At 57.3% G+C, this 24,354-nt stretch overlaps 4 protein-coding genes across 5 annotated transcripts in view; 2 read left to right on the top strand and 2 right to left on the bottom strand.

Annotated features, from left to right (window-relative positions):
- Nucleotides 1-24,354, bottom strand: part of SPPL2B (signal peptide peptidase like 2B) — a 231,734-nt gene that overhangs the window by 168,735 nt on the left and 38,645 nt on the right. The gene's annotated exons all lie outside the window — the stretch shown is intronic.
- AMH (anti-Mullerian hormone) lies at nt 265-3,384 on the top strand. The gene is made up of 5 exons (XM_068535055.1): nt 265-1,087; nt 1,645-1,787; nt 2,001-2,109; nt 2,221-2,380; nt 2,466-3,384. Exons 1-5 carry the CDS (start codon nt 631-633, stop codon nt 3,325-3,327), a joined length of 1,731 nt encoding a protein of 576 aa, XP_068391156.1. The 5' UTR covers nt 265-630; the 3' UTR covers nt 3,328-3,384.
- Nucleotides 3,695-6,420, bottom strand: JSRP1 (junctional sarcoplasmic reticulum protein 1). Its single transcript, XM_068535054.1, has 6 exons — nt 6,303-6,420; nt 5,879-5,916; nt 5,604-5,733; nt 5,045-5,221; nt 4,264-4,355; nt 3,695-4,156 (listed from the first exon to the last, which is right to left on the bottom strand). Exons 1-6 carry the CDS (start codon nt 6,418-6,420, stop codon nt 3,695-3,697), a joined length of 1,017 nt encoding a protein of 338 aa, XP_068391155.1.
- AP3D1 (adaptor related protein complex 3 subunit delta 1) overlaps nt 12,852-24,354 on the top strand; it is a 45,814-nt gene continuing 34,311 nt past the window's right edge. For both annotated transcript variants that reach the window (XM_068537359.1, XM_068537357.1), the window contains exon 1: nt 12,852-13,041. In XM_068537359.1, coding sequence (XP_068393460.1) covers nt 12,946-13,041 — 96 coding nt within the window. In that variant the 5' untranslated portion in view covers nt 12,852-12,945. The remainder of the gene's footprint in view (nt 13,042-24,354) is intronic.

The raw sequence follows: 24,354 nt of genomic DNA, 5'->3' as shown, positions 1-24,354 counted from the left end.
CTCCGCCACCTATGGGGGTGGCTCAGGGTCGGGGCCCCACCAGGCCCCCGGGGGTGGCCACTGGCGATGCTGTGCCCTGGAGGCTGCTGGGTGAGGACAGACCCTGCTGGCCAGCAGTGGGTCTGGGGTCGTCCTCTGGGAGGAGAGCAGAGCAAAGGCTGCTCGCTCTCCTTGGGGGTCTCTGTGGGCCCCAGAGGCGTGGTGAGCGAGCGTGCAGGGGGCACGGGGGGGGGGGGGGCGCCCCCCACCCACCTACCCAGTGGTCCTGTGGGGCAGGGGCTCTGCAGCTCTGCCCTCCTCCAGCACCCTCCACCCTCCCAAATTGTTGATCGTTTGGGCCACACACTCCCTGCTCACATTCCTGCTCCTGGCTCCAAAGGGGAAAACTCGTCAAGGACAGTCTGACAAATGGGTCACAGGCCACACTTTGTAGCACTGGTGAGAAGGAGATAGATAGGCAGCCGGGCCGGAACAGAAGGGGCTTTGAGAAGGCTGCCGGCCTGCCCGGGCTCACGGCGGGCATTGGCCCCCAAGGTCACATCCCTGAAGGAGATAGGGGCCGCCCTCTGGCACAAACATTCCTGCTCCCCCATATAAGCTGGGGCAGCCCGGCCCCTCCAAGCTCCCACGATGCAGGGTCCACCTCTCTCTCAGCTGGCCCTGGTGCTGTCGGCAATGGGGGCCCTGCTGGGGGCCAGGACCCTCAGGGGAGAGGTCCCCAGCACCCCGGCCCTGCCCAGGGAGCCAACCCCAGGCAGCGGAGGGCTCATCTTCCACCAAGACTGGGACTGGCCACCCCCTGGCATCTGGCCACCAGGCAGCCCTCAGGACCCCCTGTGCCTGGTGACCCTGGATGGGGGTGGCAACAGGAGCAGTGCTCCCTTGCGGGTGGTGGGGGCCCTGAGCGGCTATGAGCGGGCCTTCCTAGAGGCTGTGCGGCGCGCCCACTGGGGGCCCCGGGACCTGGCCACCTTTGCGGTCTGCCCCCACGGAGACGGGCAGCCCGCCCTGCCCCATCTGCAGCAGCTGCAGGCGTGGCTTGGGGGGCCTGGGGGGCGGCGGCTTGTGGTCCTACACTTGGAGGAAGGTACGTGGGGCCCTAACCTGGGGGCCTGGGGGGGGGGGCCGGCTTTGGTGCCCCGGGGTGGGAGACCCCTAGGGAAGTGGAGGCTGATGGCCACAGAGATGGGTGACTTTATCTTTGCCCTGCCTGGGGCCGCAAGTCCTCCTGCAGTGCCTGGGGAGGGTCCCCTCTCCACCGACCTGGGAGCCACAGGGGGCAGGGCCAGCACAGCCTGAAGGTCAAGCGGAGGAGGGCCCCTCCCCCCACACCCCCACCAGGCTGCCCAGGGGGCCTATCCCCAGGGACCACTGGCCTCAGACCCACTACGAGGAAGGGCTTCCCCCCAGGACATCCCCAGACCAAGAGACCCCAAGGGCTCCACCCACTGCCTACAGTGTCCGTCACTCCTCCCAGGCCACCCGTGTCCCAAGAAAGCCCTACACCTGGGGTCCAGGGGCGTCAAGCCTCTCCCACTAGGTTCCCCCGGGCTCTGGGTGGGGTGGGGGCTCTCCCTCCTGCAGGACTGGGACAGGCTTGGGGGAGGGGCTCAGGTGTCCCCTCCCCCGCTGTCCTGGCCGCAGTGACGTGGGAGCCGACACCCTCGCTGAGGTTCCAGGAGCCTCCACCTGGAGGAGCCAGCCCCGAAGAGCTGGCGCTGATGGTGCTGTACCCAGGGCCTGGCCCGGAGGTCACCGTCACCGGGGCCGGGCTGCCCGGCGCCCAGGTACCAGGGAGTTGAAGGGGACTGCCCCTGGGCCACCAGGAGCCCTCGCTCAGGGCGAGGAAGGGGTTACGGTTTTGTTGATTTTTTTAACTGGGTTTAAGAAAAAGGCTGCAAGTGCCCAGGTTGGAATCTTGAAGGGATGTTAAGGGCAGCAGGCAGAGCAGGGCTGGCGTCCCGCGCACCCACTGCCTGACTGAGCCCCCATTTCCGCAGAGCCTCTGCCTGAGCCAAGACTCCAGCTACCTGCCGTTGGTTGTGGGACGCCCGGAGGCGGCCTGGCGCGGGCCTGGGCTCGCCCTGACCCTGCGGCGCCGCGGAAACGGTAGGTCTCGCCCAGATAGGGACACGAATGCCGCGGGGCGTGGGGACGGCTGTCCTCGACCCCCAGACCCCCGGCGCTGAAGCAGCGCCGCGCACGCGCCTCCCCTCGCAGGTGCGCCCCTGAGCACCGCCCAGCTGCAGGCGCTGCTGTTCGGCGCCGACTCCCGCTGCTTCACACGGATGACCCCGGCGCTGCTCCTGCTGCCGCCGCGGGGTCCCGCGCCGATGCCCGCGCACGGCCAGCTGGACTCGGTGCCCTTCCCGCAGCCCAGGTGCGCGCGGGCCCGGGCCTGGGGGCGCGGGGAGTGGGGGGCGGCGCAGCCTTGCGCCCTCACGATTCCCCACTCTGCCGTCCAGGCCGTCCCCAGAGCCCGAGGAGACGCCGCCCAGCGCCGATCCCTTCCTGGAGACGCTCACGCGCCTGGTGCGCGCGCTGCGGGGACCCGCGTCCCGAGCGTCTCCGCCGCGTCTGGCCCTGGACCCGGGCGCGCTGGCCGGTTTCCCGCAGGGCCAGGTCAACCTGTCGGACCCCGCGGCACTGGAGCGCCTGCTCGACGGCGAGGAGCCGCTGCTGCTGCTGCTGCTGCCGCCCACGGCAGCCACCGCCGGGGTCCCCGCGCCACTGCAGGGTCCGGCGTCCGCAGTGTGGGCCGCGGGCCTAGCGCGCCGGGTGGCCGCCGAGCTTCAGGCGGCGGCCGCGGAACTGCGCGGCCTCCCGGGGCTGCCGCCCGCCGCCACCCCGCTGCTGGCACGCCTACTGGCGCTGTGCCCGGGGGACCCGGGCGGCCCCGGCGGCCCGCTGCGCGCGCTGCTGCTGCTGAAAGCGCTGCAGGGCCTGCGCGCCGAGTGGCGCGGGCGGGAGCGGAGCGGGTCGGCACGGGCGCAGCGCAGCGCCGGCGCCGCGGCCACCGACGGGCCGTGCGGGCTGCGCGAGCTGAGCGTGGACCTCCGCGCCGAGCGCTCGGTGCTCATCCCCGAGACGTACCAGGCCAACAACTGCCAGGGCGCGTGCGGCTGGCCGCAATCGGACCGCAACCCGCGGTACGGCAACCACGTGGTGCTCCTGCTGAAGATGCAGGCCCGCGGCGCCGCCCTGGAGCGCCCGCCCTGCTGCGTGCCCACGGCCTACGCCGGCAAGCTCCTCATCAGCCTGTCCGAGGAGCGCATCAGCGCGCACCACGTGCCCAACATGGTGGCCACCGAATGTGGCTGCCGGTGACCCCGCGCCGTGCCCCGGCCAGCCCATATTTATTCGGACCCCTTCATCGCCCCCAATAAAGACCAGAAAGCACGCGGTTGGGGTGTCCGTGCATGTCTGGGGACAGGCGGAGGCCTCCTTCCCCCATTTCTCCTCTGGCGGGCAGGGCCGCGTCCTCCCCGTTGGTACCCACTGCCTCCCTGCCCCCGACCCCCCACCCCCAGCCGCCTAAAGCTCCCCATCCCTGTCACTCAGGCCCCGGGCAGGTTCTGGGGTCCAGGCACAAAGGAGCAGGCGATGAGGGGGACCACAGCACTCGCTTTATTTGCTGGAACCGCGGGCAGTCGAGCAGAGGTTCAGGGACCCCCGTGCAGGACCCAGGTCTGGCTCAGTCCCGCCCCTTGCCCGCGTGATGCTTCTGGCGGCCGGGAGGCCGGTCCTCCTCGTCGGGGCGCCGCGGGGAGGCCCAGGCCTGCCTCTTCCTATGCTCGGGGTCTCTGGACTCTCCCGCCCATGCCCTATGGCCCCCTTCGCGTGCCTCCCAGCGTCGGGGTAGGGCCTCCCCGGCAGCCCGCGGCCTCTCCTTTTTCCGGGGTCTCTCCCTCCTCGGCCTCTCCTCCTTCTGTGGCCTCTCCTTCCGGGGCCTCTCCTTTCTTGGCTTCTCCTCCTTCTTCCGCCTCTCCTTGGGCCCTCGGTTGGCAAGCGGCACGCGCTCCTCCTCAGCGGCCTCCTCAGACTCCCCTTTGTCCTTCCCTGCAGCCCCGCTGCTCCTGGGAACCGCGGCCCTTTCCTCTACCTTCGCCGGGGGCTCCGGCGGTCCCAGTGGGGGGGCCCAGGCCACGGACTTTGGCTGCAACGCGGACAGTGTGGGGTAGTGGGGTCGGCGCAGGGTTCCACGGCCCAGGCCCCTTCCCCCAGTGAAGGCCCCACTGACAGGTCGCTTGAGGAAGTGCTTACCAGGGGTGACGCTGGCTCCTTCAGAGCCGAGCTTGGCGGGACCCACGGCTCAGGGACAGGCGCAGGGGCTTCCGCCTCCCCCGCCACGGCCTCTGGGAGGGGACGGGAGGGGATGCAAAACAGCCTGGCCCAGGGGACCGACCACTGCACACCGTCCATCCCCACCCTTGCCCCCAGAGCCCCCTCTCCTCGGGGACATGCAAGGGGGCCCAGCCGGACCCCACCGGGTACGCTGAGGCTGGGCTGGGTCCCTCCGAGCCCTGGGAAGGGGTTCGGAGTCTCCGCTGCTGCGATGACCTTCCCTTCAAACCTCCCTCATTCAGGCTGCAAAAGGATGCTCCCGTTTCTCTGAGGGCCGCAGGAGCGCCCGCCCTGGCGCACAGAGAAAGCGGCACGCTACCGAACGGGGGCGCACACGCCCATCCTGGGCCTGCAAGGCCCGGGGTGGGAGTCGGGGGCGGTGAGGGTCGGTCACCGGGGAAGGGAGGTGCACCGAGGTCCTTGCTGGGGGGTGGGGGGGCAGGGCTCCTCTTAAGGTCTATGGGAGGCGGGAGTCAAATCTGGTCCTGGATAGAGGGACTCGGGCGCGACCGTCGGGGTGCACAAGGTCAGTCTGTCCCTGAGCAGGAAGTGCACGGGGCGGGGGAACCCCCCCTCACTCACAAGGTCCATACTGGGGGGAAGGGGGCGCGCACGGCCTAGAGTGGATTCGCACAGACCCGCCCCCTGGGCTGTCCGCGCTTCTGGGAGGGAGTAACCACGTGCGGAGGCGCAGGCTCACCGCGGCACAGCTGGAAGGCGGAGCCCAGCAGCGCCACGAGCGAGGCGAGCACCAGGCACTTGTTGAGCGTCAGGTGTCCCCAGAGCAGCTCCTCACTCAGGACCGGGGGCGGGGGCGGGGGCGGCGGCTGCGAGGGCGACGCGGCCTGCGCCTTCTTCCGCGCGGGGCTCCGGGGGCCTGCGGGAGCAAGTGCGGGCTGGGCGCAGGCCGCGTGGGGCCGACCCGCGGCTAAACTCAGTTCTGCCCTGCCGGGCTGTGCGGCCCTGGGCCGAGGAACTAAGCCCTGCGGGATTGGCCGCTTCACTGGGATGCCGAGAATATTCTAGAAGATAATTAGCTGAAGCTTAGTGGCACCTAAGCTGGTGTTATCATGAATTAGCAGAGGCTCCCACAGCCCACTGAGTTACGGCCTGTGACACCCAGACACCCCCCAGTCAGGAGCCCCATGCACGCTATCGCCCTGCCCCCCAGATCCAAGGACCCAGCCCAGGACCGATCCGCGACCCCCATGCTGGTCCACACCCACCCCCCACCTCACCCCTGCCTCCCGGAAACCCACTTGCTCCTGCTTTCAGCCTCTCCTTACCAGGTCCGGAGGCCACTTTGGCCACAGGCTCCTTTTCTGTTTTCTTGGGCCAAGCATCCACACCGCCTGCGGGGCTGCCCTCAGCTGCCGGCTCCTGAGAGTCCTGTGGGGAGTAACATGTCATCCTGGGTGTTTCCCTAAGGGAGACCAAACCCTTCCCATGGGCTGCAGAAACGCACCCTCTTGGCCAACATGTCCCCTACTCTAGGGGCACCCTGGGCTGAAACCCCAGGGCCCCGGCTACTCACACGGGGCCAGCTGCTGGAGTCGGCCAGCCTGGATGTCACTGTTGGCGGGAAAAGAGGGACAGTCACGGTCGTGGAAACCCCCAGGCTGATCCCACCCTCCGCTCAGTTCTGCTGGGTGAGGGGCAGGTGACTGCTCCCATTTTGCAGATTAGAAAGCAGACAGACTCAGAGGCAGCCTTGCACAAAGGCACACAGCACGTCACTGCCAGGCTGGGATTCAAACCCTGACCTGTGTGGCCCAGCACCTGTGTTCTCTGGGCTCTTTACAAACCCCCGACACACTAATGGACACAGGTTGGAAATGGGGGGCATGGTTTAAGTCAGTCCAGTGTGGGAGGCTAAGTCCTGGTCCCTGACGGTGAGCCACCTGGCTCAACAGGAGGATGGGGGCGTGGGCTTCATCCTGTGGTACCCTCTTGGCTACCTTGAGCCCTGTCCTCCCGGGGCCGGCCTGAGCAGGGGTCAGGCAGTGCAGAGCGGTCCTCCTCCACTTGGCAGCTGCCCAGGCCTCCATCCAACTCCTCCAAGGCCCTGGTTGTCATGGAGACGTCTGAGAAGCAGCAGGTCCAGAGTCCGGCTTGGGGGGTAGGGGGAAGAGGCAGCCTGCATCTGCTGAGCCCCTGGTATGAGCCTGGGCCTGGGCCTGACCTGGGGAGAAGGGGGCTCCCTACCTCCCCACACCGCCTTGCTTGTCCCTCTGCCTGGAGCCACCTTTCCTTGGTAGCTTCACACGCAGGGCACGGCCACAGCCCTCCGCCAGGCACTCTCCCTGACCCCCTCAGGCCTGCCTCAGGACCCCTCCTGACAGGCTGCTGGGCTGCTGGGGCCCAGAGTGGGCTGGGTTCTGGCCATGGTCACACAGAGGTGAGCAAAGAGCCCAAACCGGAACCCTTGGCCCCAGGGTCGGCTCATGTTCTCAGAGACCAGCGACTATTTTTATCCAGTGCCCGAGGCCAGCAGGACAGGCCAACGTGGGGCCCAGCCCCTCCTAGGCCCTTGCCCCCCTGGGGTCTCCCTTTGGACCATCCTCACCCCCTATTCCTGGCACCCAGCCTCCCCCCAGACACCCTGGGTGTAGGAGCTCAAGCCCCAGCAGTCGGGACCAGCCTGGTTCTGGCCATGGCAGGCAGGGGCAGGGGTCCCGGGCCTGCAGACCCCAACGCTGGGGTCGCCGCCTCCTCTGGCCGTCTCTGCTCCCATAGGGCAGATGAAGAAACTGAGGCTGGAGGTGGAGCCGTGGGCCAGAGGTTGTGCAGAGCTGAAGCCAAACCCGTCTGTTGGCTTCCACAGCCCTGCTCTTTGGGGTCCCCAGGGTCTCCGGCGCCAGCGTTAGTGTGACCCATCCCTGGGGCCAGAGCAGGCCGTGGGGAAGGGGCCCAGTGGGCCAGGGGGTGCCCCTAAGGGTGTGTGTGGCAGCCACAGGAGTCGGGGACCCCCGTGGACCTCAGGGACGCCCTCCCAGATCCCAGGGACCCCCACTTCTGCCCAGGCCTCCCTCTGCCCCTCTTACCCCGCTGTTGCCACGCTGGGCCTGGTGGGCAGGATGGAGCACGGGGCTTGTGGCCCCAAGACAGACAGCAGCAGGTGGCTGGAGGCCGCGAGGTGGGCCAATCAGCTCCTCAGCCGCCGCGGGGGTGGAAGGAGGGCCAGCCTGAGGTCCCTGCTGGGGCACATCCCCACCTCGGAGCAGGGCCAGGCGCTGGCCCCACCCCCATGAGCACAAAGCCACCGCCAGGCTGGCCGCGGTGACTCTGGGAGTATTGCTTCCTCTTTCAGCCTCAGAAAAGAGGGTCCCGGGGGGCGGGAGCACCCACAAAGCGTGGTTACCTCGCCTTTACGAGCACCTGTTGTGTGCCGGACTCAGGAGCAGCTAAACAACCACATCCCTGTGGAGCCGGGGTCCATCAGGGAGGGCTTCAGGGAGGAGGATGACACCATCGAAAAGAACCCAGGCTCTGCTGGCTGACCCGGGTCAGGCACAGCTCAGAGGCCTTGGTTTCCTCATCTGGAAAGTGGGGTCATTTCCTCCCAGGGGGGCAGTGAGGCTCAACTGTGGGCTGTTTTTTTTTTTTTATTTTAATTGAAGTATAGTTGATTTACAATGTTGTGTTAGTTTCTGCAGTACAGCAAAGTGTCTCAGTTATATGTATATATATTCTTTTTTCATGTTCTTTTCCATTGTGGTTTATCACAGCATATTGAATATAGTTCCCTGTGCTTTATAGTAGGACCTTGTTGTTTATCCATCCTATATATACTATTTTGCATCTGCGAATCCCAAACTCCCAATCCATCCCTCTCCCACCCCCCTTTTCCCTTTGGCAACCACAAGTCTGTTCTCTATGTCTGTGAATCTGTTTTTGTTTCGTAGATAAGTTCATTTGTGTCATATTTTAGATTCCGTGTATAAGTGATATCATATATTTGTCTTTCTCTGACTTACTTCACTTAGTATGATAATCTCTAGTTGTATCTATGTTGCTGCAAATGGCATTATTTCATTCTTTTTTATGGCTGAGTAGTATTCTATTGTATATATGTACCACATGTTCTTTATCCATTCCTCTGTCGATGGATATTTAGGTTGTTTCCATGTCTTGGCTATTGTGAATAGTGATGCTAGGAATATAGGGGTTCACGTATCTCTTTGGATTAGAGTTTTGTCTGGATATATGCCCAGGAGCAGGATTGCTGGAACATACGGTAACTCTATTTTTAGTTTTTTGAGGAACCTCCATACCGTTTTCCATAGTGTCTGCACCAATTTACGTTCAATTGTGGGCTGCTTTTGTATCATCCCACCTAGTCACCCATCCACACCTTTGTTTAGTCGATCATCAAACACACACCACTCAGCCCAGCCCAGCTGTACTGGAAATTACTTTGTCATTTTCTTAAATAACAGCCTTATTGAGATACAGTTCATGTGCAATTCACTCTGTAAAGTGCACAATCCAGTGGTATTTAGTACATTCCCACAGTTGTGCCACAATCATCTCTATCCAGTTCCAGAACATTCCATCACCCCAAAAGAAGCCTGTCCCCATCAGAGTCACCCCCCATCCCCAGCCCCTGGCAACCAGGTATCCACTCTCTGTGTCTGTGAATCTGCCTGTTCTGGACGTTTCCCATCAGTGGAATCACACACTGTGTGTCCTTCTGCGTCTGGCTTCTCTCACTGAGCATCATGTTCTCAGGGTCCATGCACGTTGCAGCGAGTGTCCGGGCTTCACCCCTTTTCGTGGCTGAGTGATGCTCCCGTGTGTGGAGGGACCACATTGTGTGTATCCCTTCACTTGCATCTGACAGGGCTGGGATTAGGAGGAGGAGAGGAGGAGATTTGGTCAAGTGCAGGTTCAGATCCTGTCTTCCTGTAAAATGTTGATATACTGTTCATAGTGGATTTTTATGCATTAATTTTTAATTGTGGTAAAATACACATAAACATAAAATTCACCATCTTAACCATTTTTAAGCGCACAGCTCAGTGGCACTAAGCACCTTCACATTTCTGGGCAACCATCCCCACCATCCATCTCCAGAACTTTCTCATCTTCCCAAACTGAAGCTCTGTCCCCATGAAACACTGACTCTCCATCACCTCCCCCAGCCCCTGGCCCCCACCATTCTACTTTCTGTCTCTGAATATGACTAGGGTTAAAACATACTGCTTCACACATCATGTAAGACCCTTACAAGCTTACATTTCCATTTCCACCTCCCATTCTGTATATACTATTGTTTTACTTCAAATATGATGTAAAATAAATCTCATAGTACATTGCTGTTAGTTTTTCTTTAAAAGGGAATTATCATCTGAAGACATTAAGAAATAATTATAGGGCTTCTCTGGTGGCACAGTGGTTAAGAATCCGCCTGCCAATATAGGGGACCCGGGTTCGATCCCTGGTCCGGGAAGATCCCACATGCCGCAGGGCAACTAAGCCCATGCACCACAACTGCTGAGCCTGCACTCTAGAGCCCACGAGCCACAACCACTGAGCCTGCGTGCCACAGCTACTGAGCCTGAGCTCTAGAGCCCACGAGCCACAACTACTGAGCCCGTGCGCCACAACTACTGAGCCCGCATGCCACAAATACTGAGCCTGAGCTCTAGAGCCCACGAGCCACAACTACTGAAGCCCGAGCACCTAGAGCCCATGTTCCAAAATGAGAAGCCACTGCAATGAGAAGCCCGTGCACGGTAACAAAGAGTAGCCCCCACTCACTGCAACTAAAGAAAGCCCGCACGAAGCAATGAAGACCCAACACGGCCAAAAATAAATAAATAAAAAATAAATTAATTTTTAAAAAACCCTGAATGCAGTAAGGAAGAGACTATTTAAAAAAGAAAAGAAAAAGAAATAATTATACTGGGACTTCCCTGATGGTCCAGTGGATAAGGCGCTGCACTCCCAATGCAGGGGGCCTGGTTTCGATCCCTGGTCAGGGAAATAGATCCCGCATGCTGCAGCAAAGAGCCTGCATGCCGCAACTAAGACCTGGCATAGCCAAATTAAAAAACAAAAGAATTGCATTAACCACATTTTTAGAATTTCTTGTGTTCTTCATTCCATTGCATAGATCCAAATCTCTGGTAACATTTCCTTCTGTCCAAAGAACTTCCTTTAACATTCCTTTCTTTTTTATTTTCTTTTTCTTTCTATCTTTTTTTTTTTTGGTGCCAAAACCTAGGAATGAAAACATTTCTTTTATTGTATGTCTGCTGGCCACACATTCACTCAGCTTTTATTTATCTGAAAATAGGTATTTCCTGGGACTTCCCTGGTGGTCCAATGGTTAAGACTCGGTGCTTCCACTGAACGGAGCCTGGGTTCAATCCCTGGTCGGGGAACTAAGATACTGCATGCTGCGCGCGGCTTGTGGGGTCTTAGTTCCCCGACCAGGGATTGAACCCAGTCCCCCTGCAGTGGAAGCTCAGAGTCCTAACCACCGGACCACCAGGGAAGTCCCACTTTATCTCTGATTTCTAACACTTTAATTTATAATGTGCTTGGTTGTGCTTTTCTCTGTGTTTATCTCTCCTGGAGTTCATTGAGCTTCTTAGATTGTGGTTTTATAGTTACTGTATTTGGAAACTTTGTGGCCATTCATTCTTTGATTTTAAAAAAAATAAATTTATTTATTTATTTATTTTTGGCTGTGTTGGGTCTTCGTTGCTGCGCGTGGGCTTTCTCTAGTTGCGGTGATTGGGGGCTACTCTTTGTTGCGGTGCGTGGGCTTCTCATGGCGGTGGCTTCTCTTGCTGTGGAGCACAGGCTCTAGGCGCATGGGCTTCAGTAGTTGTGGCACGTGGGCTCAGTAGTTGTGGCTCACGGGCTCTAGAGCGCAGGCTCAGTAGTTGTGACGCACAGGCTTAGTTGCTCCGTGGCATGTGGGATTTTCCCGGACCAGGGCTCAAACCCATGTCCCCTGCATTGGCAGGCAGATTCTTAACCACTGTGCCACCAGGGAAGTCCCAGTGATTTGTTCTTTTTTGTTGCTGCATTATTCCGTTGTTGGATATACCACAGGAGTTATATATCCATTTTATGTCAATGGACATTTGGATCGTTTTGAGTTTTGGGCTAATATAAATATGGCTGCTGTGAGCATTCTTGTCCAAGTCTTTGGTGGATGTAATTATGCGTTCTTGTTGGGTACAGTAGTAGAGTTGCTGGGTCAAAGGGCATACATACATTAGCTTTAAAAGATACAGCCAGGGGACTTCCCTGGCAGTCTAGTGGTTAAGACTCTGTGCTTCCACTGCAAAGGCTTCCAGTGTAGCTGTGTAGTTTTACGTTCCTACCTGAAATGTAAGACAAGGGAGTTGCAGTTGCTCCACATCCTTGCAACACTTGAAATTGGCAATCTTTCTAATTTTAGCCATTTTTATGGGGGTACAGAAATATCTCAGTGTGGTTTAAATTTACTTTTCCCTCATAACTGAGATACAGCAGCCTATTGGCCATTTGGATGTCTTCTTTTGTGAAACGCATATTCACAATCTTTTGCCATGTTTTAACTGGTTTGTCTTTTTCTTTGCGATTTGTAGGAATTTTTGTTTGGTTCTGCTTTATTTTCTGTTTAACCGTATTGTGGATATAAGTCCTTCGTCAGATATATGTATTGCTAATATCTTACCCCAGTTTGTGGCTTGCTTTTTTACTCTCTTTATGGTGGATCCCGGTGGGCAGGAACCAAGTGTCTCTCATTCACTGGTCAGGCCTGGCACACAGTAGGCTGTCAATAAAGTAGTTCGCTGAATGAAAGACTGTGTTGAAGTCCTAGTTCTGGGCCTCAGTTTTTCCACTGGCCATGTTAATCCCTGTCCTGGCCATATCACAGGATTTTGTGAGACGTGCAGGAGACTCAGGATCGGTTCGCCGCAGACTCGGTTTTGAAGGTTCTCTGACACCGTCAGCTTTCAGAATCAGAAAGGGCGGAGCTGGGTTCTTCTCCAGGAACCACCCTGGGAAGCTCCACGTGAGCGTGCCCGCCCATAGCAGGCCCCGCCCACAGATGGGCCCGCCCACACCTGTCACTTAGCTGAGGGGCGGGCCAGGGAGGGAGAGCCTAGGGGGCGTGGTTACAACCGGAACGAGGAAGTAGGTGGAGTTCCGGAGGTCACTGACCTATGAGAGGGAAGAGCCCTGAGCTGGAGGGGGCGTGGCCGAGCAGCCCGGAGGCCGTTGTCTGCGTTTCCATTGGGCTGTCTGGCGTCGTCAGGGAAACGCGGCGTCTCGGGGTGAAGGGGCGGGGTTTATAGGGAGGCGGGGCCTCTGGGGGCGGGCCGCCCGGTCCGGGTTACCGCCGTCAGCTGACCGGCCGCCATTTTGTCCGCCATTTGCAAGCGGCGCGGAGCCGGAGGGGAGGGGAGCGCGGCCTGCTGAGCGGGTCCGCTGCAGCCGCCGCCCCGCCAACCGCCGCCGACCTGGCCTGGGAGACCGCCCCGCCGCGGCGACTGGCAGCGCAGCGCTCCGCGGGCGGCAGACGCGGCCCCCAGGCCCCCTCAGGGCGCCTGGCCGCGGGCCTCCCGGGGTTCGGGCCCGGCGGCAGCCGCCGCGATGGCCCTCAAGATGGTCAAGGGCAGCATCGACCGCATGTTCGACAAGAATCTGCAGGACCTGGTGCGCGGCATCCGCAACCACAAGGAGGACGAGGTAAGCCCGGCGCGCCGGCCCGGGCCCGGATCCGGACCCGGACCCTCGCGCCGACCCAGTCCGACCCCGGCCCCGATCCCGACCCCGGCTCTGCCCCTGATTCCGGCCCCCAGCCCGCCCCCGAGGCCCCGCTCCCGGCTCGAGCCCCAGCTGTCCGCGGCCTAGGCCTCCGCACGCCCGCTCCGTCTCCGAGCCTCAGTTTACTGCCCGGCGTTGGGGGCCCGCCTCCTCCTCCCCGAGGGTGGCCCGGAAGAGACTTCACAGCCCCCCCCCGCCCCCCCCCAGAGGTGGATCTCCAATCTTGAATGTGTTTCTGGGTCTCCCGTTCAAAAGGGAGGGCCCCCGGCCCCGCCCCAGGCCTTGGACTCCTGGCTGGGGGACTCTCCTCTCCGCGGGTCGCCCCCGGAGGGAACCCCTGGTGGGCTAAACGCACGTCCAGGTCACTCCTTGGTGCCTGGCCCGGAACTGGGCCTTGCCTCGTGGGCCCGTGTCCCCGGGAAGGTGGGGCCGCGCCTTTTACGGGGTGAGGGGGTGGGGCAGCGGACGTCCTAGGCCGAAATGAGGAAGCCGCTCAGGGGTCCTGCAATAGGGAAGCAGACTTAAAACTAGACACCCGAAAGTCGGTGGGAAAAGGTTTTCCATAAGTAATGTTGTAATCGTGGGCACCATTTTCTTCCCTCCCGCCACGCCCCAACCTGTGACCTAGATTTAGGAGGATCGGGGACAGTTAGTGACCACCAGGCCGCTGACTTCCATGGATGGAGGTCCAAGCCTGCACTTACACAGTGGGGTGTTGGAGAAGGTCCCCTTTTCCCGGCTGGAGAGTGAGACTGCCCGATGGAGAGCAGCTGTTGGACATCGTGCAGGTCCCACTACCAGATTCCACCCCGCCGGCCCTCACAGTGGCGCTCGGGAAGCCCAGCAGTACCCGGAGGAAGGTGCAGAGAAGTTAAGGAATTTGCTGGGAGGCACCAAGGGCCCTGGGCTCTGTCCTTCAGCTGAGGGCCTGAGTTCCTTGCCTCTTTGTCGCACTTTCTCAGAATGGGTGTGACCTCGCTGAAATGTAATTAGGTTGTTTTGGTTCATTTCTGTCACCCCTTCTCTTCTCTGGCTACGCTTGGGTTTTGCATCAGGTTGGAAGCTCTGGCCAGCTGCGTTGGTTACAAGTGTAGGGAACTCTTGGTCTGATTTTCAGTTTCTCTTTGAGTTGAAAAGAGTAGCTGGTTGGTCTGCATTTTATTTTATTTTAATTTTTTTAATATTTATTTATTTATTTAATTTATTTTTGGCTGCGTTGGGTCTTCGTTGCTGTGCGGGCTTTAGTTGCGGCGAGCGGGCTTCTCATTGCGGTGGCTTCTCTTGTTGCGGAGCATGGGCTCTAGGCGTGTGGGCTTCAGTAGTTGTGGCATGCGGGCTCAGTAGTTTTGGCTCGTGGGCTTAGTTGCTCCGCGGCATGTGAGATCTTCCCGGACCAAGGATGGAACCCGTGTCCCCTGCATTGGCAGGCGGATTCTTCACCACTGAGCCACCAGGGAAGCCCTGGCCTGCATTTTAGATACTAAGCATGGCTAAGTGAATTTGGAAGGTGTCTGCACCCTTAGATTTCTTTTTCTGTGCCGGTTGGTCTCCTGATTTTCCCGCCTTGGTTACTGGATGTTACTGAGCAGTCTGTTCCGGGATTCTGAGGAGGTGCCGAGGGGTCTTTCCAGTAGAGAGACGCACAATGCAGTTAAGGGGGTCTGCTTTTTACGGCGTGTGCCGGTCATCACTGGTAGTACCCTGGGCCGTGCTCTATTCATTTGGAATTGGTGGGGATTGATGGCGCTGTCCCCACAGGCTCGGAGCCCACTAAATGGAGTTTTGGTGGTGGAGGCGCTGGTGCTGGGAGTCCTCAAGGCCAGGTTCCATGCGAATACTGCCCTTAGCCTGTTGGCGATTCCCACAGACGTGGCATCGGGATGTGGAGGTTTCCTCATCAGACGAGTCGTGATCTGGAGGGTCATTACTGGTTCCAGATGTTCTGGAGCACAGCAGGTGGTTGTGGGGTGACTCTTCTAGCTCCAAGATGAGTTCTTCCCTTCTACCCCGCCCCGCCCCGCGCATTCCAGGGAAGACTTCTGGCAGCAGTATAGTTTACCCTCAAAGTAACAGATTTTTTTTTTTAAGGATTTACTTATTTTTTAATCTACTTAATTTATTTTTGGCTGCGTCGGGTCTTAGTTGCGGCGCGCGGGGTCTTCGTTGTGCGTGGACTTCTCTCTAGCTGTGGTGCGTGCGCTCTGTAGTTGTGGCGCGCGGGTTCCAGAGCACGTGGGCTCTGTAGTTCGTGGCACGCGGGCTCTAGTTGAGGCGCGTGGGCTTAGTTGCCCTGCGGCATGTGAGATCTTAGTTCCCCGGCCAGGGATCGAACCCACGTTCCCTGCATTGTAAGGCAGATTCTTTACCACTGGACCACCAGGGAAGTCCCCAAAGTAATAGATTTTAGCCTAAAACTTCTGTGCGGCACCACAGAAGTGAGGCTTAGCGGTGACTTTAAAAGCCATGTGGAAAGGCAGCGTGGTTTAGTGTGTGACGTTTGGGAGACCCGCATCCTGGTTCTTGGGTCTCTTTGGGTGACCTGGGGAGAGCCCCCTGATGTTTTGAAGTGGGGGTGACAGCCACCTCTCCACCTTGCTGAGTGCCTGTGAGGGTGCAGCAAGTGATGGAATGCAGGCTTCTGTGAGCCCCCAAAAGAAGAAACTGGAAAATCTGGACCACTGGTGGAGTAACTTGTTTTTTGAAACTTTTGTTTCAGCTTATGATACTAAGTGTATGCATGCCTGTGAGTTGGGTTACCATGGAAAATGTATGTTTTCCAATGAGTCAAAGAAGTTTGAGAAACAGTGGGCTAATTCACCTGTTTCTTGGATGCTTGAGTTTGCTTCTCAGTTCCTAAGATACAGTACAGGTAATGTTGGCAGGTAGGTGGAAATTCACTTGCGAATGTCCTTGCTTCCAAAACTTGGGTATGACTAGGAAAAAACAAATGACTTTTTAACATTTCATTCTTATGAGTACTTTTCATGTTTTGGGGAAAGGTTTTTCTTTCCGTCTTTTAAATTATACCCATAACTTTTTGTAATGAGCTTAGCGTTTATTAAGTCAAAAGGTAACATTCTTCTCCCCAGAAGTCAATTTGAGAATTTTTTCTGTGCGTAGAAATTGAGAGAGGTTCTGTCTGTTAAGATTCTGTCCTGTTCTTGCCTGTTAGCCTTCCTGAGTGCTGTCCACGCATGCCGAGTGCTCCTGAGGGCTCAGCCCTCACGAGTGGGGGTTCCACGTGGGGGCACTGCAGTTTAGGTACCCTGCCCCCCAGTGGCATTGAGGTGGGTTCCATGTTTTCTGTTTGGTGCCACAGCTTATTCCATCGGGCGACACTCAGCAGTATCAGCCAGGGTTTGGGTGGTGTCTGAGCGTTTTCTCCTGGGTCTAAAAATTTCCGAACCACTTAACTGAAGTTTCTGAACTTTATTTTTAATTTATTTATTTACTTTTAAAATATTTATTTGGTTGCACTGGGTCTTAGTTGCAGCACACAGGCTCCTTAGTTGTGGCATGTGAACTCTTAGTTGCAGCATGCATGTGGGATCTGACCAGGGATTGAACCCAGGCCCCCTGCGTTGGGAGCACAGAGTCCTATCCACCGCACCACCAGGGAAGTCCCCTGAACTTTATTTTTATTTATTTATTTTAAATTTTTGTTTGTTTTTTTGGTTGCGTCGGGTCTTCGTCGCGGTGCACCGCCTCAGTGGTTACGGCGCATGGGCTTAGTTGCCCCGTGGCATGTGGGATTTTAGTTCCCCGACCAGGGATCGAACCCGCATCCCCTGCGTTGGAAGGCAAATTCTCAACCACTGGACCACCAGGGAAGTCCCAAAGTTTCTGAACTTTAAAAAATTCAGTTTTAACTGTGTATGGTCGGCTGTGTGTGTCTGCAGGTTCTGTATTTGCCAATTGTGGATTGAAAGTATTTTTTTAAAAAATTCCAGAAAGTTTCGGGACTTCCCTGGTGGTCCAGTGGTTAGGACTCCATGCTCCCAACGCAGGGGGCCTGGGTTCGATCCCTGGTCAGGGAACTAAGATCCCGCACGAAGCAACGAAGGTCCCGCGTGTTGCAACTAACACCTGGCACGGCCAAATAAATAAATAAGTAAATATTTTTTTTAAAAGCGTATATCATATATGTGCTGTTACATACATTAAACACATTTAAAAAAAATTTCCAGAAAGTTTCAAAAAGCAAGACTTGAATTTGCTGAACGCAGGCAACCATTTACACAGCAGTTGCACTGTATCAAGTATTGTAAGTCATCTAGAGATGATGTAAAGTGTACCGGAGGCTGTGTGCACGTTGTATGCAAGTCTGCGCCATTTTATACAAGGGACTTGAGCGTCTGAGGATTTCGGTGTCTTCGGAGGTCCTGGGACCAGTCCCCCACAGATACCAAGGGGTGACTGTAGAGAGATATTTTGAAATTGGGTATAATCTGGGATTAAGATGGAACTGTGTGAAGTGCTGATATTCTAGTGCTTCTGACCTCAAAAATGGCAATTTCTTGGGGTTTAACCTGGTGCCGAGGTGTGCGGGGCTGGCCCTCGCTCCGGGGACGGTGACCGAAGCACATGTCACGTCTGGCACGGCTAAGCGCTTGGTGCTTTCAAACTGTTTCTGTAAGATTCCTTTTATTTTCACAGCTTCTGAGGAGAGTGGAGATAGGACGTTTAGTAAATAGGTTGTTACCCTAAGTCAGGGTCTCTCCCCCTCGGCACTGCCCACATCAGGGCCGGGTCATCCTCTGAGGGGGGCCGGCCTGGGCGCTCTGGGGTGTGGAGCAACACCTCTGGCCCCGCCCATCTGATACCAGGCCATGCCCAGTCTCGACAACCACAACGTCCCCAGACGTGGCCGTGCCCCCTGGGGGGGTGGGATTGCCCAGATGAGAACCCCTGACCCAAACTGATAAAGGAAAATTTCCCAGAATCCCCTAATGCCGGCCCTTCATCCAGGTGTCCCTTGTCCCCTGTGTTGTCATCGTGTTGTTGGACCCTGTGCTATTGTGAGATAAGATGGCCTTTGTCCCTGCTCCTGTCGCAGAGCTCCTGGAACTTTTGTCGTTTCCTAAGCAACAGAGGTACTAGGGGCATCCTCGTTGGGATATTCGGTCTCTGCCCCTGGTTCCTGACACTGACCTGCTGAATCCCTTGGGGTTTCCTGGGTGATGGGGGTGTCTTTTGTTCTAATGAGATGCTCCTGGGTGGGACTGGTCACAAGAAAGACCAGGCCGTGGTTTGAAGCTTCACACCCGCTCTCCCGCCAATCCTTCGGAGAGGGGAGAGGGGCTGCAGGTGGAGTTAATGATGGATCCTGCCTACGTGATGAAGCTTCCATAAAAATCTAAAGTATGAGGTTCAGGGAGGTTCTCGGTTGGTGAAAGCATCCATGTGCCAGGAGGGTGGTGCCCCCCAGTGCCACGAGAACAGAAGCTCTGCCTCCCAACCCGCTGGACCCCACCCTCTGCCTCTTCGTCCAGCTGTTTATCTGTATCCGTTGTTGTGCCTCTCGCAATAAACTGGAAAACTTGAGTAAGTGCTTCCCTGCGGAGACGCGGGTCTCTGGTTTACTGCTGGCGGGTGTGTGAGGTGGGGACAGACCTGTGGCTGAGCCCTCACTCAGCCTGTGGGGTCTGCGCTGACACCGGGCAGAGAGGGTCAGATCCGAACTGAGTTTGGGGACACCCAGCTGGTGTCAGGGAGTCGGTCATTGTGTGGGAGGCCCGCGCTGGAGGTCAGAGTGAAGGGAAACGGGGAGGTTTCCTAGACAGCCCACAGGGTGGGTCTCCTAGATTTGTGTGTTTTTTTTGAACTCTTGTTAGTTGTGAAGTATATAATGCACATTCGTACAGCTGAAGTATTACGATAATTATCCTAAGTTCTCCGAGGGTAATTTCCTTGCCTTGCTTATAGTTTTGTCCCGTAAATGTCCCCGAACGTCTCGCTTACTTCTGCTTGCAGGCTGGTGTCAGTGGCCACCTCTGTCGCTGGCTGCTGCAGGGAAGGGCCACGGTGGCTTGTTCGCTTTGGTCGCCAGCAGGGGTCTGCTGCGGTTGATTTATCCTTCAGACTGTTGCCGGACCTCTGGGTTGTTTCCTGCCTGGGGCATTTGATGAAGCGCCCTTCGTGGGAGGGCAGTCACCGCAGCGTGGGCCGGAGCAGCCTTGGCCTCCAGGGCAGTGTCACGACCACTAGAAGCGCTCCTGTGGCTCCTGTTCCCAGCAGCAGCCGCCGCGGCCTCGCCTGCCTTTACTCTTTCCTCGGCGTAGTGCTGTCTGCAGCCTTCGCAGACGCTGTCTGCCTGAGCCTCCGTGCCCGAGTCTGGGCGCTGGTGCCCGATAAGACCAGAACGGAGGATTCGTGGCGGCACTCTGGGGAGGCCGAGCCTCGGGAGACGGCGAGGGGGGCGTGCCCGTCCTGCCTGTGCCCGCCTCGGACCAGGGCACAGCCTGGGGGGCCCGGGACTCGGCCACGGATCGGCTGCAGGGCCGCAGTCAAGCCTCAAGCTTCCCGACCTTCGACCCCCAGCCCGTGCCCCGAGCAGAGCTCCCAGCACAAGGCTCTCAGCTCTCCCTGACTTGGAGGAGTTATTCACAGGGCGTGGCCCGGCGCAGCGGGTGGCCGGGCTGCGGGCGGGTGGCAGTTGTGAGGACCAAGTCTGTAGTGGGCTGTGTCTGTGCGGGTCATCAGCTCCTAGGAATGCCCATTTGCATAACAATTCCAGGAGGTTGAAAGGCAGGAGCGGGGGCGGTGCAGTGGTTAGGACTCTAGGTTTCACTGCTGAGGGCGTGGGTTCAATCCCTGGTCGGGGAACTAAGATCCCGCAAGCCGTGCGGTGTGGCCAAAAGTATTAAAAAAAAAAACAAAAAAACAGGGAAGGAATGGTGACCTAGGTAGGCTCGACGCTAGGGTGCCCCCTTGGCACTGTGGACTCTGGGGCCTGCTCATCCCCTGGGGGGGCGTCCGTCCTGGGCACTGGGGTGTGGAGCAGCCTCCCTGGCCCCACCCACCGCCTGCCAGACCCTCCAGTCTGAGGACCAGGGACGTCCCAGGTGTGGCCTGGCGTCCCCTGGGGGCACGGCCGCAGAGCTGAGAGCCTTTGTGCTGGGAGCTCTGCTGGGGGGATGGGGTGGGATTCGAAGGTCGGGAAGCCTGAGGCTTGACTGCGGCCCCATGGCCGAGTCCCGGGCCCCCCAGCTGTGCCCGGGTCCGCGGTGGGCACAGGCAGGACGGGCACGCCCCCCTCGCCGTCTCCCGAGGCTCGGCCTCCCCAGAGTGCCGCCACGAATCCTCCGACCTGGTCTTGTCGGGCGCCAGCGCTTACTTGGGCGCGGAGGCTCAGGGTGAGCCCTGGTGCCACCGTCACTGTCCACTGCCGGGGGACCCCGGCGCTGAGGGTCTCCTCCTTCTCCACTTGAATGACTCGGGCCCTGGAGGCCACTGCTGGGCGGCCGGGTCTCCGGGCCGCTGTCACCCTGCAGGCAGGAGGGTCGCTGTTCCGGTGTAGACTAGTGCTGTGAGCATTTGCAGAACCAGAGGCGCAGGCCCGTCGGGTCACATGTCGTCGAATAACGTCTTTCCATTCTGGTGGCAACGAAGTGGTTTTTCGCTGTGTGGCTTTATTGAGACAGTATGGCTTATATAGCTTAGCATCCACCTGCTTGAAGTGTGAAATTCAGTGAAGGTTTTAGTGTATTTACAAAAGCGCACAGCCGTCAGCACGATCTACCTTTACATTTCCGTCACCCCACCAGGGATGCTGTCCCCACTCTACGGTCCCCATTTCCCCTCCCCCAGCCCCCGGCCCCCACCCATCTGCTTCTGTCTCTGCCGAGGTGGGGCTCCAGTCTGGGCCGAGGGCGACTGGGTGACGAGAAGGGCCATGATTGGCCGTCAGGAGCTGCTTGACCTGCCTGCGTGGGGTCCCGGGGGCTGAGCACGGGGACGAGGGGCTCGTGGGATGGACGGGGTGGCAGTGGTCCCGGATGGGCTGTCTGGCCTCTGTCCGTTGCACTGCTCAGCACCGTGCCCTGGCTGTGTTCGTTGCTGGGATGGTGACGGGTCCTGACCCCAGGGTGGGCCTCAGCTCGGGCTTCTGCAGGAGGCCTGGCTCTTCCGGCTGCAGAGGCGCCGGCGCCCATCCCTGGCCAGGTGAGCACAGGACAGCGCCCTCCTTGTGGGTCCCGCTTGCATCTCGTCAGGAGAAGTCCTCTCGTCTCGACACTGACTCGCCTCCGTTTCTGGGTTAAAATGTTAATATTTTCTTGTGGAAGCGATGGTCGTAGATGGCAGCTGGGTTGTTCTTGGCAAGGTGGATGGAATAACGGGGAGAGCCCTCCCTGGTCGCGTATTGTAACGACTTCTGAAATGTTTCTGGTCTGACACTGGCATGCCCTGGAAATGCTGCTGTCGTTACACCCATCTCTGGCAGCGGCGGTGGTGGTCTCAACCCGTCCAAGCCCCCAAAGGTCTGAGCACGCTGGCGCTGGTGCTCACGAGAGCAGGGTGCTGAGGCTCTGGGTCCCGAGCCGGGGCGCCCGCGAGCAGCTGTGGGTGGTGGCAGGACCGGCGTGTTGGGACGATCCGGAGAGCACCTCTGGGAGACGGCAGGGGACGAGGCAGCAGAGATGATGTCGCCCAGGTGGTGGACGGAGCATCCAGACGATGCAGTGTCCCTCAGCGCTAAGGAGAAAGCCGTCAAGCCACGGAAGACACGCAGGAACCTTAAATGCACATGACCGAGAGGAAGAAGCCAGTCTGTAAAGGCTACACACTGTGATTCCAACTCTGGGACATTCTGGCAGGACTCTGGAGCCGGGGGAAGGATCAATGGTGTGGGGGTTGGGGGGAGGAGAGATGAATGGGCAGGGCCCAGAGGGGTTTTAGGGGCAGTGAAACTATGCCGTGTGACGCCGTAACAGTGGATGTGGGTCAGTGAACGTGTGTGCAAACCCACAAACCAGCAAACCTCCGTCAGCTGTGGCTGCTGGGTGATAACGAAGTGTCCGTGTAGATTCGTTAGTTGTAACACACGTCGCACTGGTGGGGGATACTGCTAGTGGGGATGCTGTGCACACGTGGGGCGGGGGGTGGGAAACCTCTGCCTCCCAGTCAGTTTTGCTGTGAACCTAAATCTCTTAAAAAGAGTCCAAAAGAAAAGTCCAGGGTCCAGCTGCGTGGTTTTGCAGCCTGCCAGCACCTCAGGGTCAACGGCAGCTTCTCTGGGCCTCGGTCCTCGAGGTCTGACTCCACTCCTCTGGGAGGGCCTGGGGATCCTGAGGATTTTCAAGTGTCCCAGGGAACTCTGCTGAGCAGGCAGTGTTGAAATGGCTGTTTTATTATAGCTGCGGGGTTCGTATATGAGGGAAGTTTGTATCCTTTGTTCTCAGGTAAATTCTGGATCACACCTCCGTTTCAGTACTGTTTGCTCTGTGGTGAAGTGTGACCCTGCTCAGAACAGGCCGAGGTGTTTGAGAATTTCATCATGCTTGCATCTCCAACTTCTTTTTTGGAAAACAGTGTCAGCGATATGTGATAGCTGTTTATACTTTAGATCTTAAAATATTTCTATTTCATGTTTTTGATACAGACAGGCCTTATTTTTTTGCGCTTCCCTTCGTTGTGCTTCGCAGATACTGCGTTTTTCACAAATGGAAGGTCTGTGGCGACCCTGCAGGGAGCACGCCTGTCGCCGCCATTTTTCCAACAGCATTTGCTCACTTCGTGTCTCTGTGTCACATTTTGGTAATTCTCACAAGTTTTCAAACTATCTCATTATTACGTGATGGTGATCTGTAGTCTGTGATCTCTGATGTTACTCTTGCCGTTGTTTTGGGGCTCCACGAACCTCGCCCACGTAAGACGTGACATAATCGATTGTTGAAACGACAACAAAGCGTTTAGAATATTACATAACTTAGTTGATAAAGGGTTTGAGAGCATTGACTCGAACTGTGAAGGAAGTTCTCCTTCGGGTAAAATGCCATCAAACAGTATCGGACGCCACGGAGAAACTGTTCGTGAGAGGAAGAGGCCACCGATTCGGCAGACTTCATTGTTGTCTTATTTTAAGAAATGGCCACGGCCGCCCCGTCCACAGCATCAGGGCAGGACCCGCCACCAGCAAAAAGATTATGACTCGCTAGGAATTCCCTGGCGGTCCAGTGGTTAGGACGACTTGGCGCTTTCACTGCTGAGGGCTCAGGTTCAATCCCTGGTCGGGGAACTCAGATCCTGCCCCCCCCCCCCCCCCAAAAAAAATGATGGCTTGCTGAAGGCTCAGATGATGGTTAGCATTTTTTAGCAATAAAGTAATTTTAATTAAGGTTTGTATGTTGTTTTTTTTAGACATAATGCTTACTGCACACCTGGCAGACTACAGAATAGCGTGAACGTAACTTTTACGTGGGACTTGCTTTACTGTGATATTCGCTGTATTGAGGTGGTCTGGAACCCTTCCTACAATATCTCTGAGGTCTGCCTGTATAATTTCCTGGATCTAGATCATGTCTGTATACCTTGGCCATTTTTTTTTTTTTTTTGGGAAAAGGAGAGTAAATAGTTCTTTGTTAGCAATGCTGTGTGTAAATAAGACTGCAAAGACTAATCATTCTCTCCCACGTTCCTTACTTTAACTTCATGTGTGTAACTATGTTTTAGATAAATATTTAAATACTCTCAAGGGAATATGAAACATTATTTTTTTAATTTATTTATTTAAACATCTTTGTTGGAGTATAGTTGCTTTACAGTGGTGTGTTAGTTTCTGTTGTACAGCAAAATGAATCAGCTGTATGTGCACGTATATCCCCATATCCCCTCGCTCTTGCATCTCCCTCCCACCCTCCCTATCGCACCCCTCTAGGTGGTCACAAAGCACTGAGCTGATCTCCCTGTGCTATGCGGCTGCTTCCCACTAGCTAGCTATTTTACATTTGGTAGTATATATAAGTCCATGCCACTCTCTCACTTCGTCCCAGCTTACCCTTCCCCCTCCCCACGTCCTCAAGTCCATTTTCTACGTCTGCATCTTTATTCCTGTCCTGGCCCTAGGTTCATGAGAACCATTTTTATTTTTAGAGTCCAAATATATGTGTTAGCATACAGTACTTGTTTTTCTCTTTCTGACTTACTTCACTCTGTATGACAGACTCTAGGTCCATCCACCTCACTACAAATAACTCCATTTCATTTCTTTTTATGGCTGAGTAATATTCCATTGTA

The sequence above is a fragment of the Eschrichtius robustus genome, chromosome 2, assembly GCF_028021215.1.
Source record: "Eschrichtius robustus isolate mEscRob2 chromosome 2, mEscRob2.pri, whole genome shotgun sequence".
Taxonomy (NCBI): Eukaryota; Metazoa; Chordata; class Mammalia; order Artiodactyla; family Eschrichtiidae; genus Eschrichtius; species Eschrichtius robustus.
This window is presented reverse-complemented; position numbering and strand designations above follow the sequence as displayed.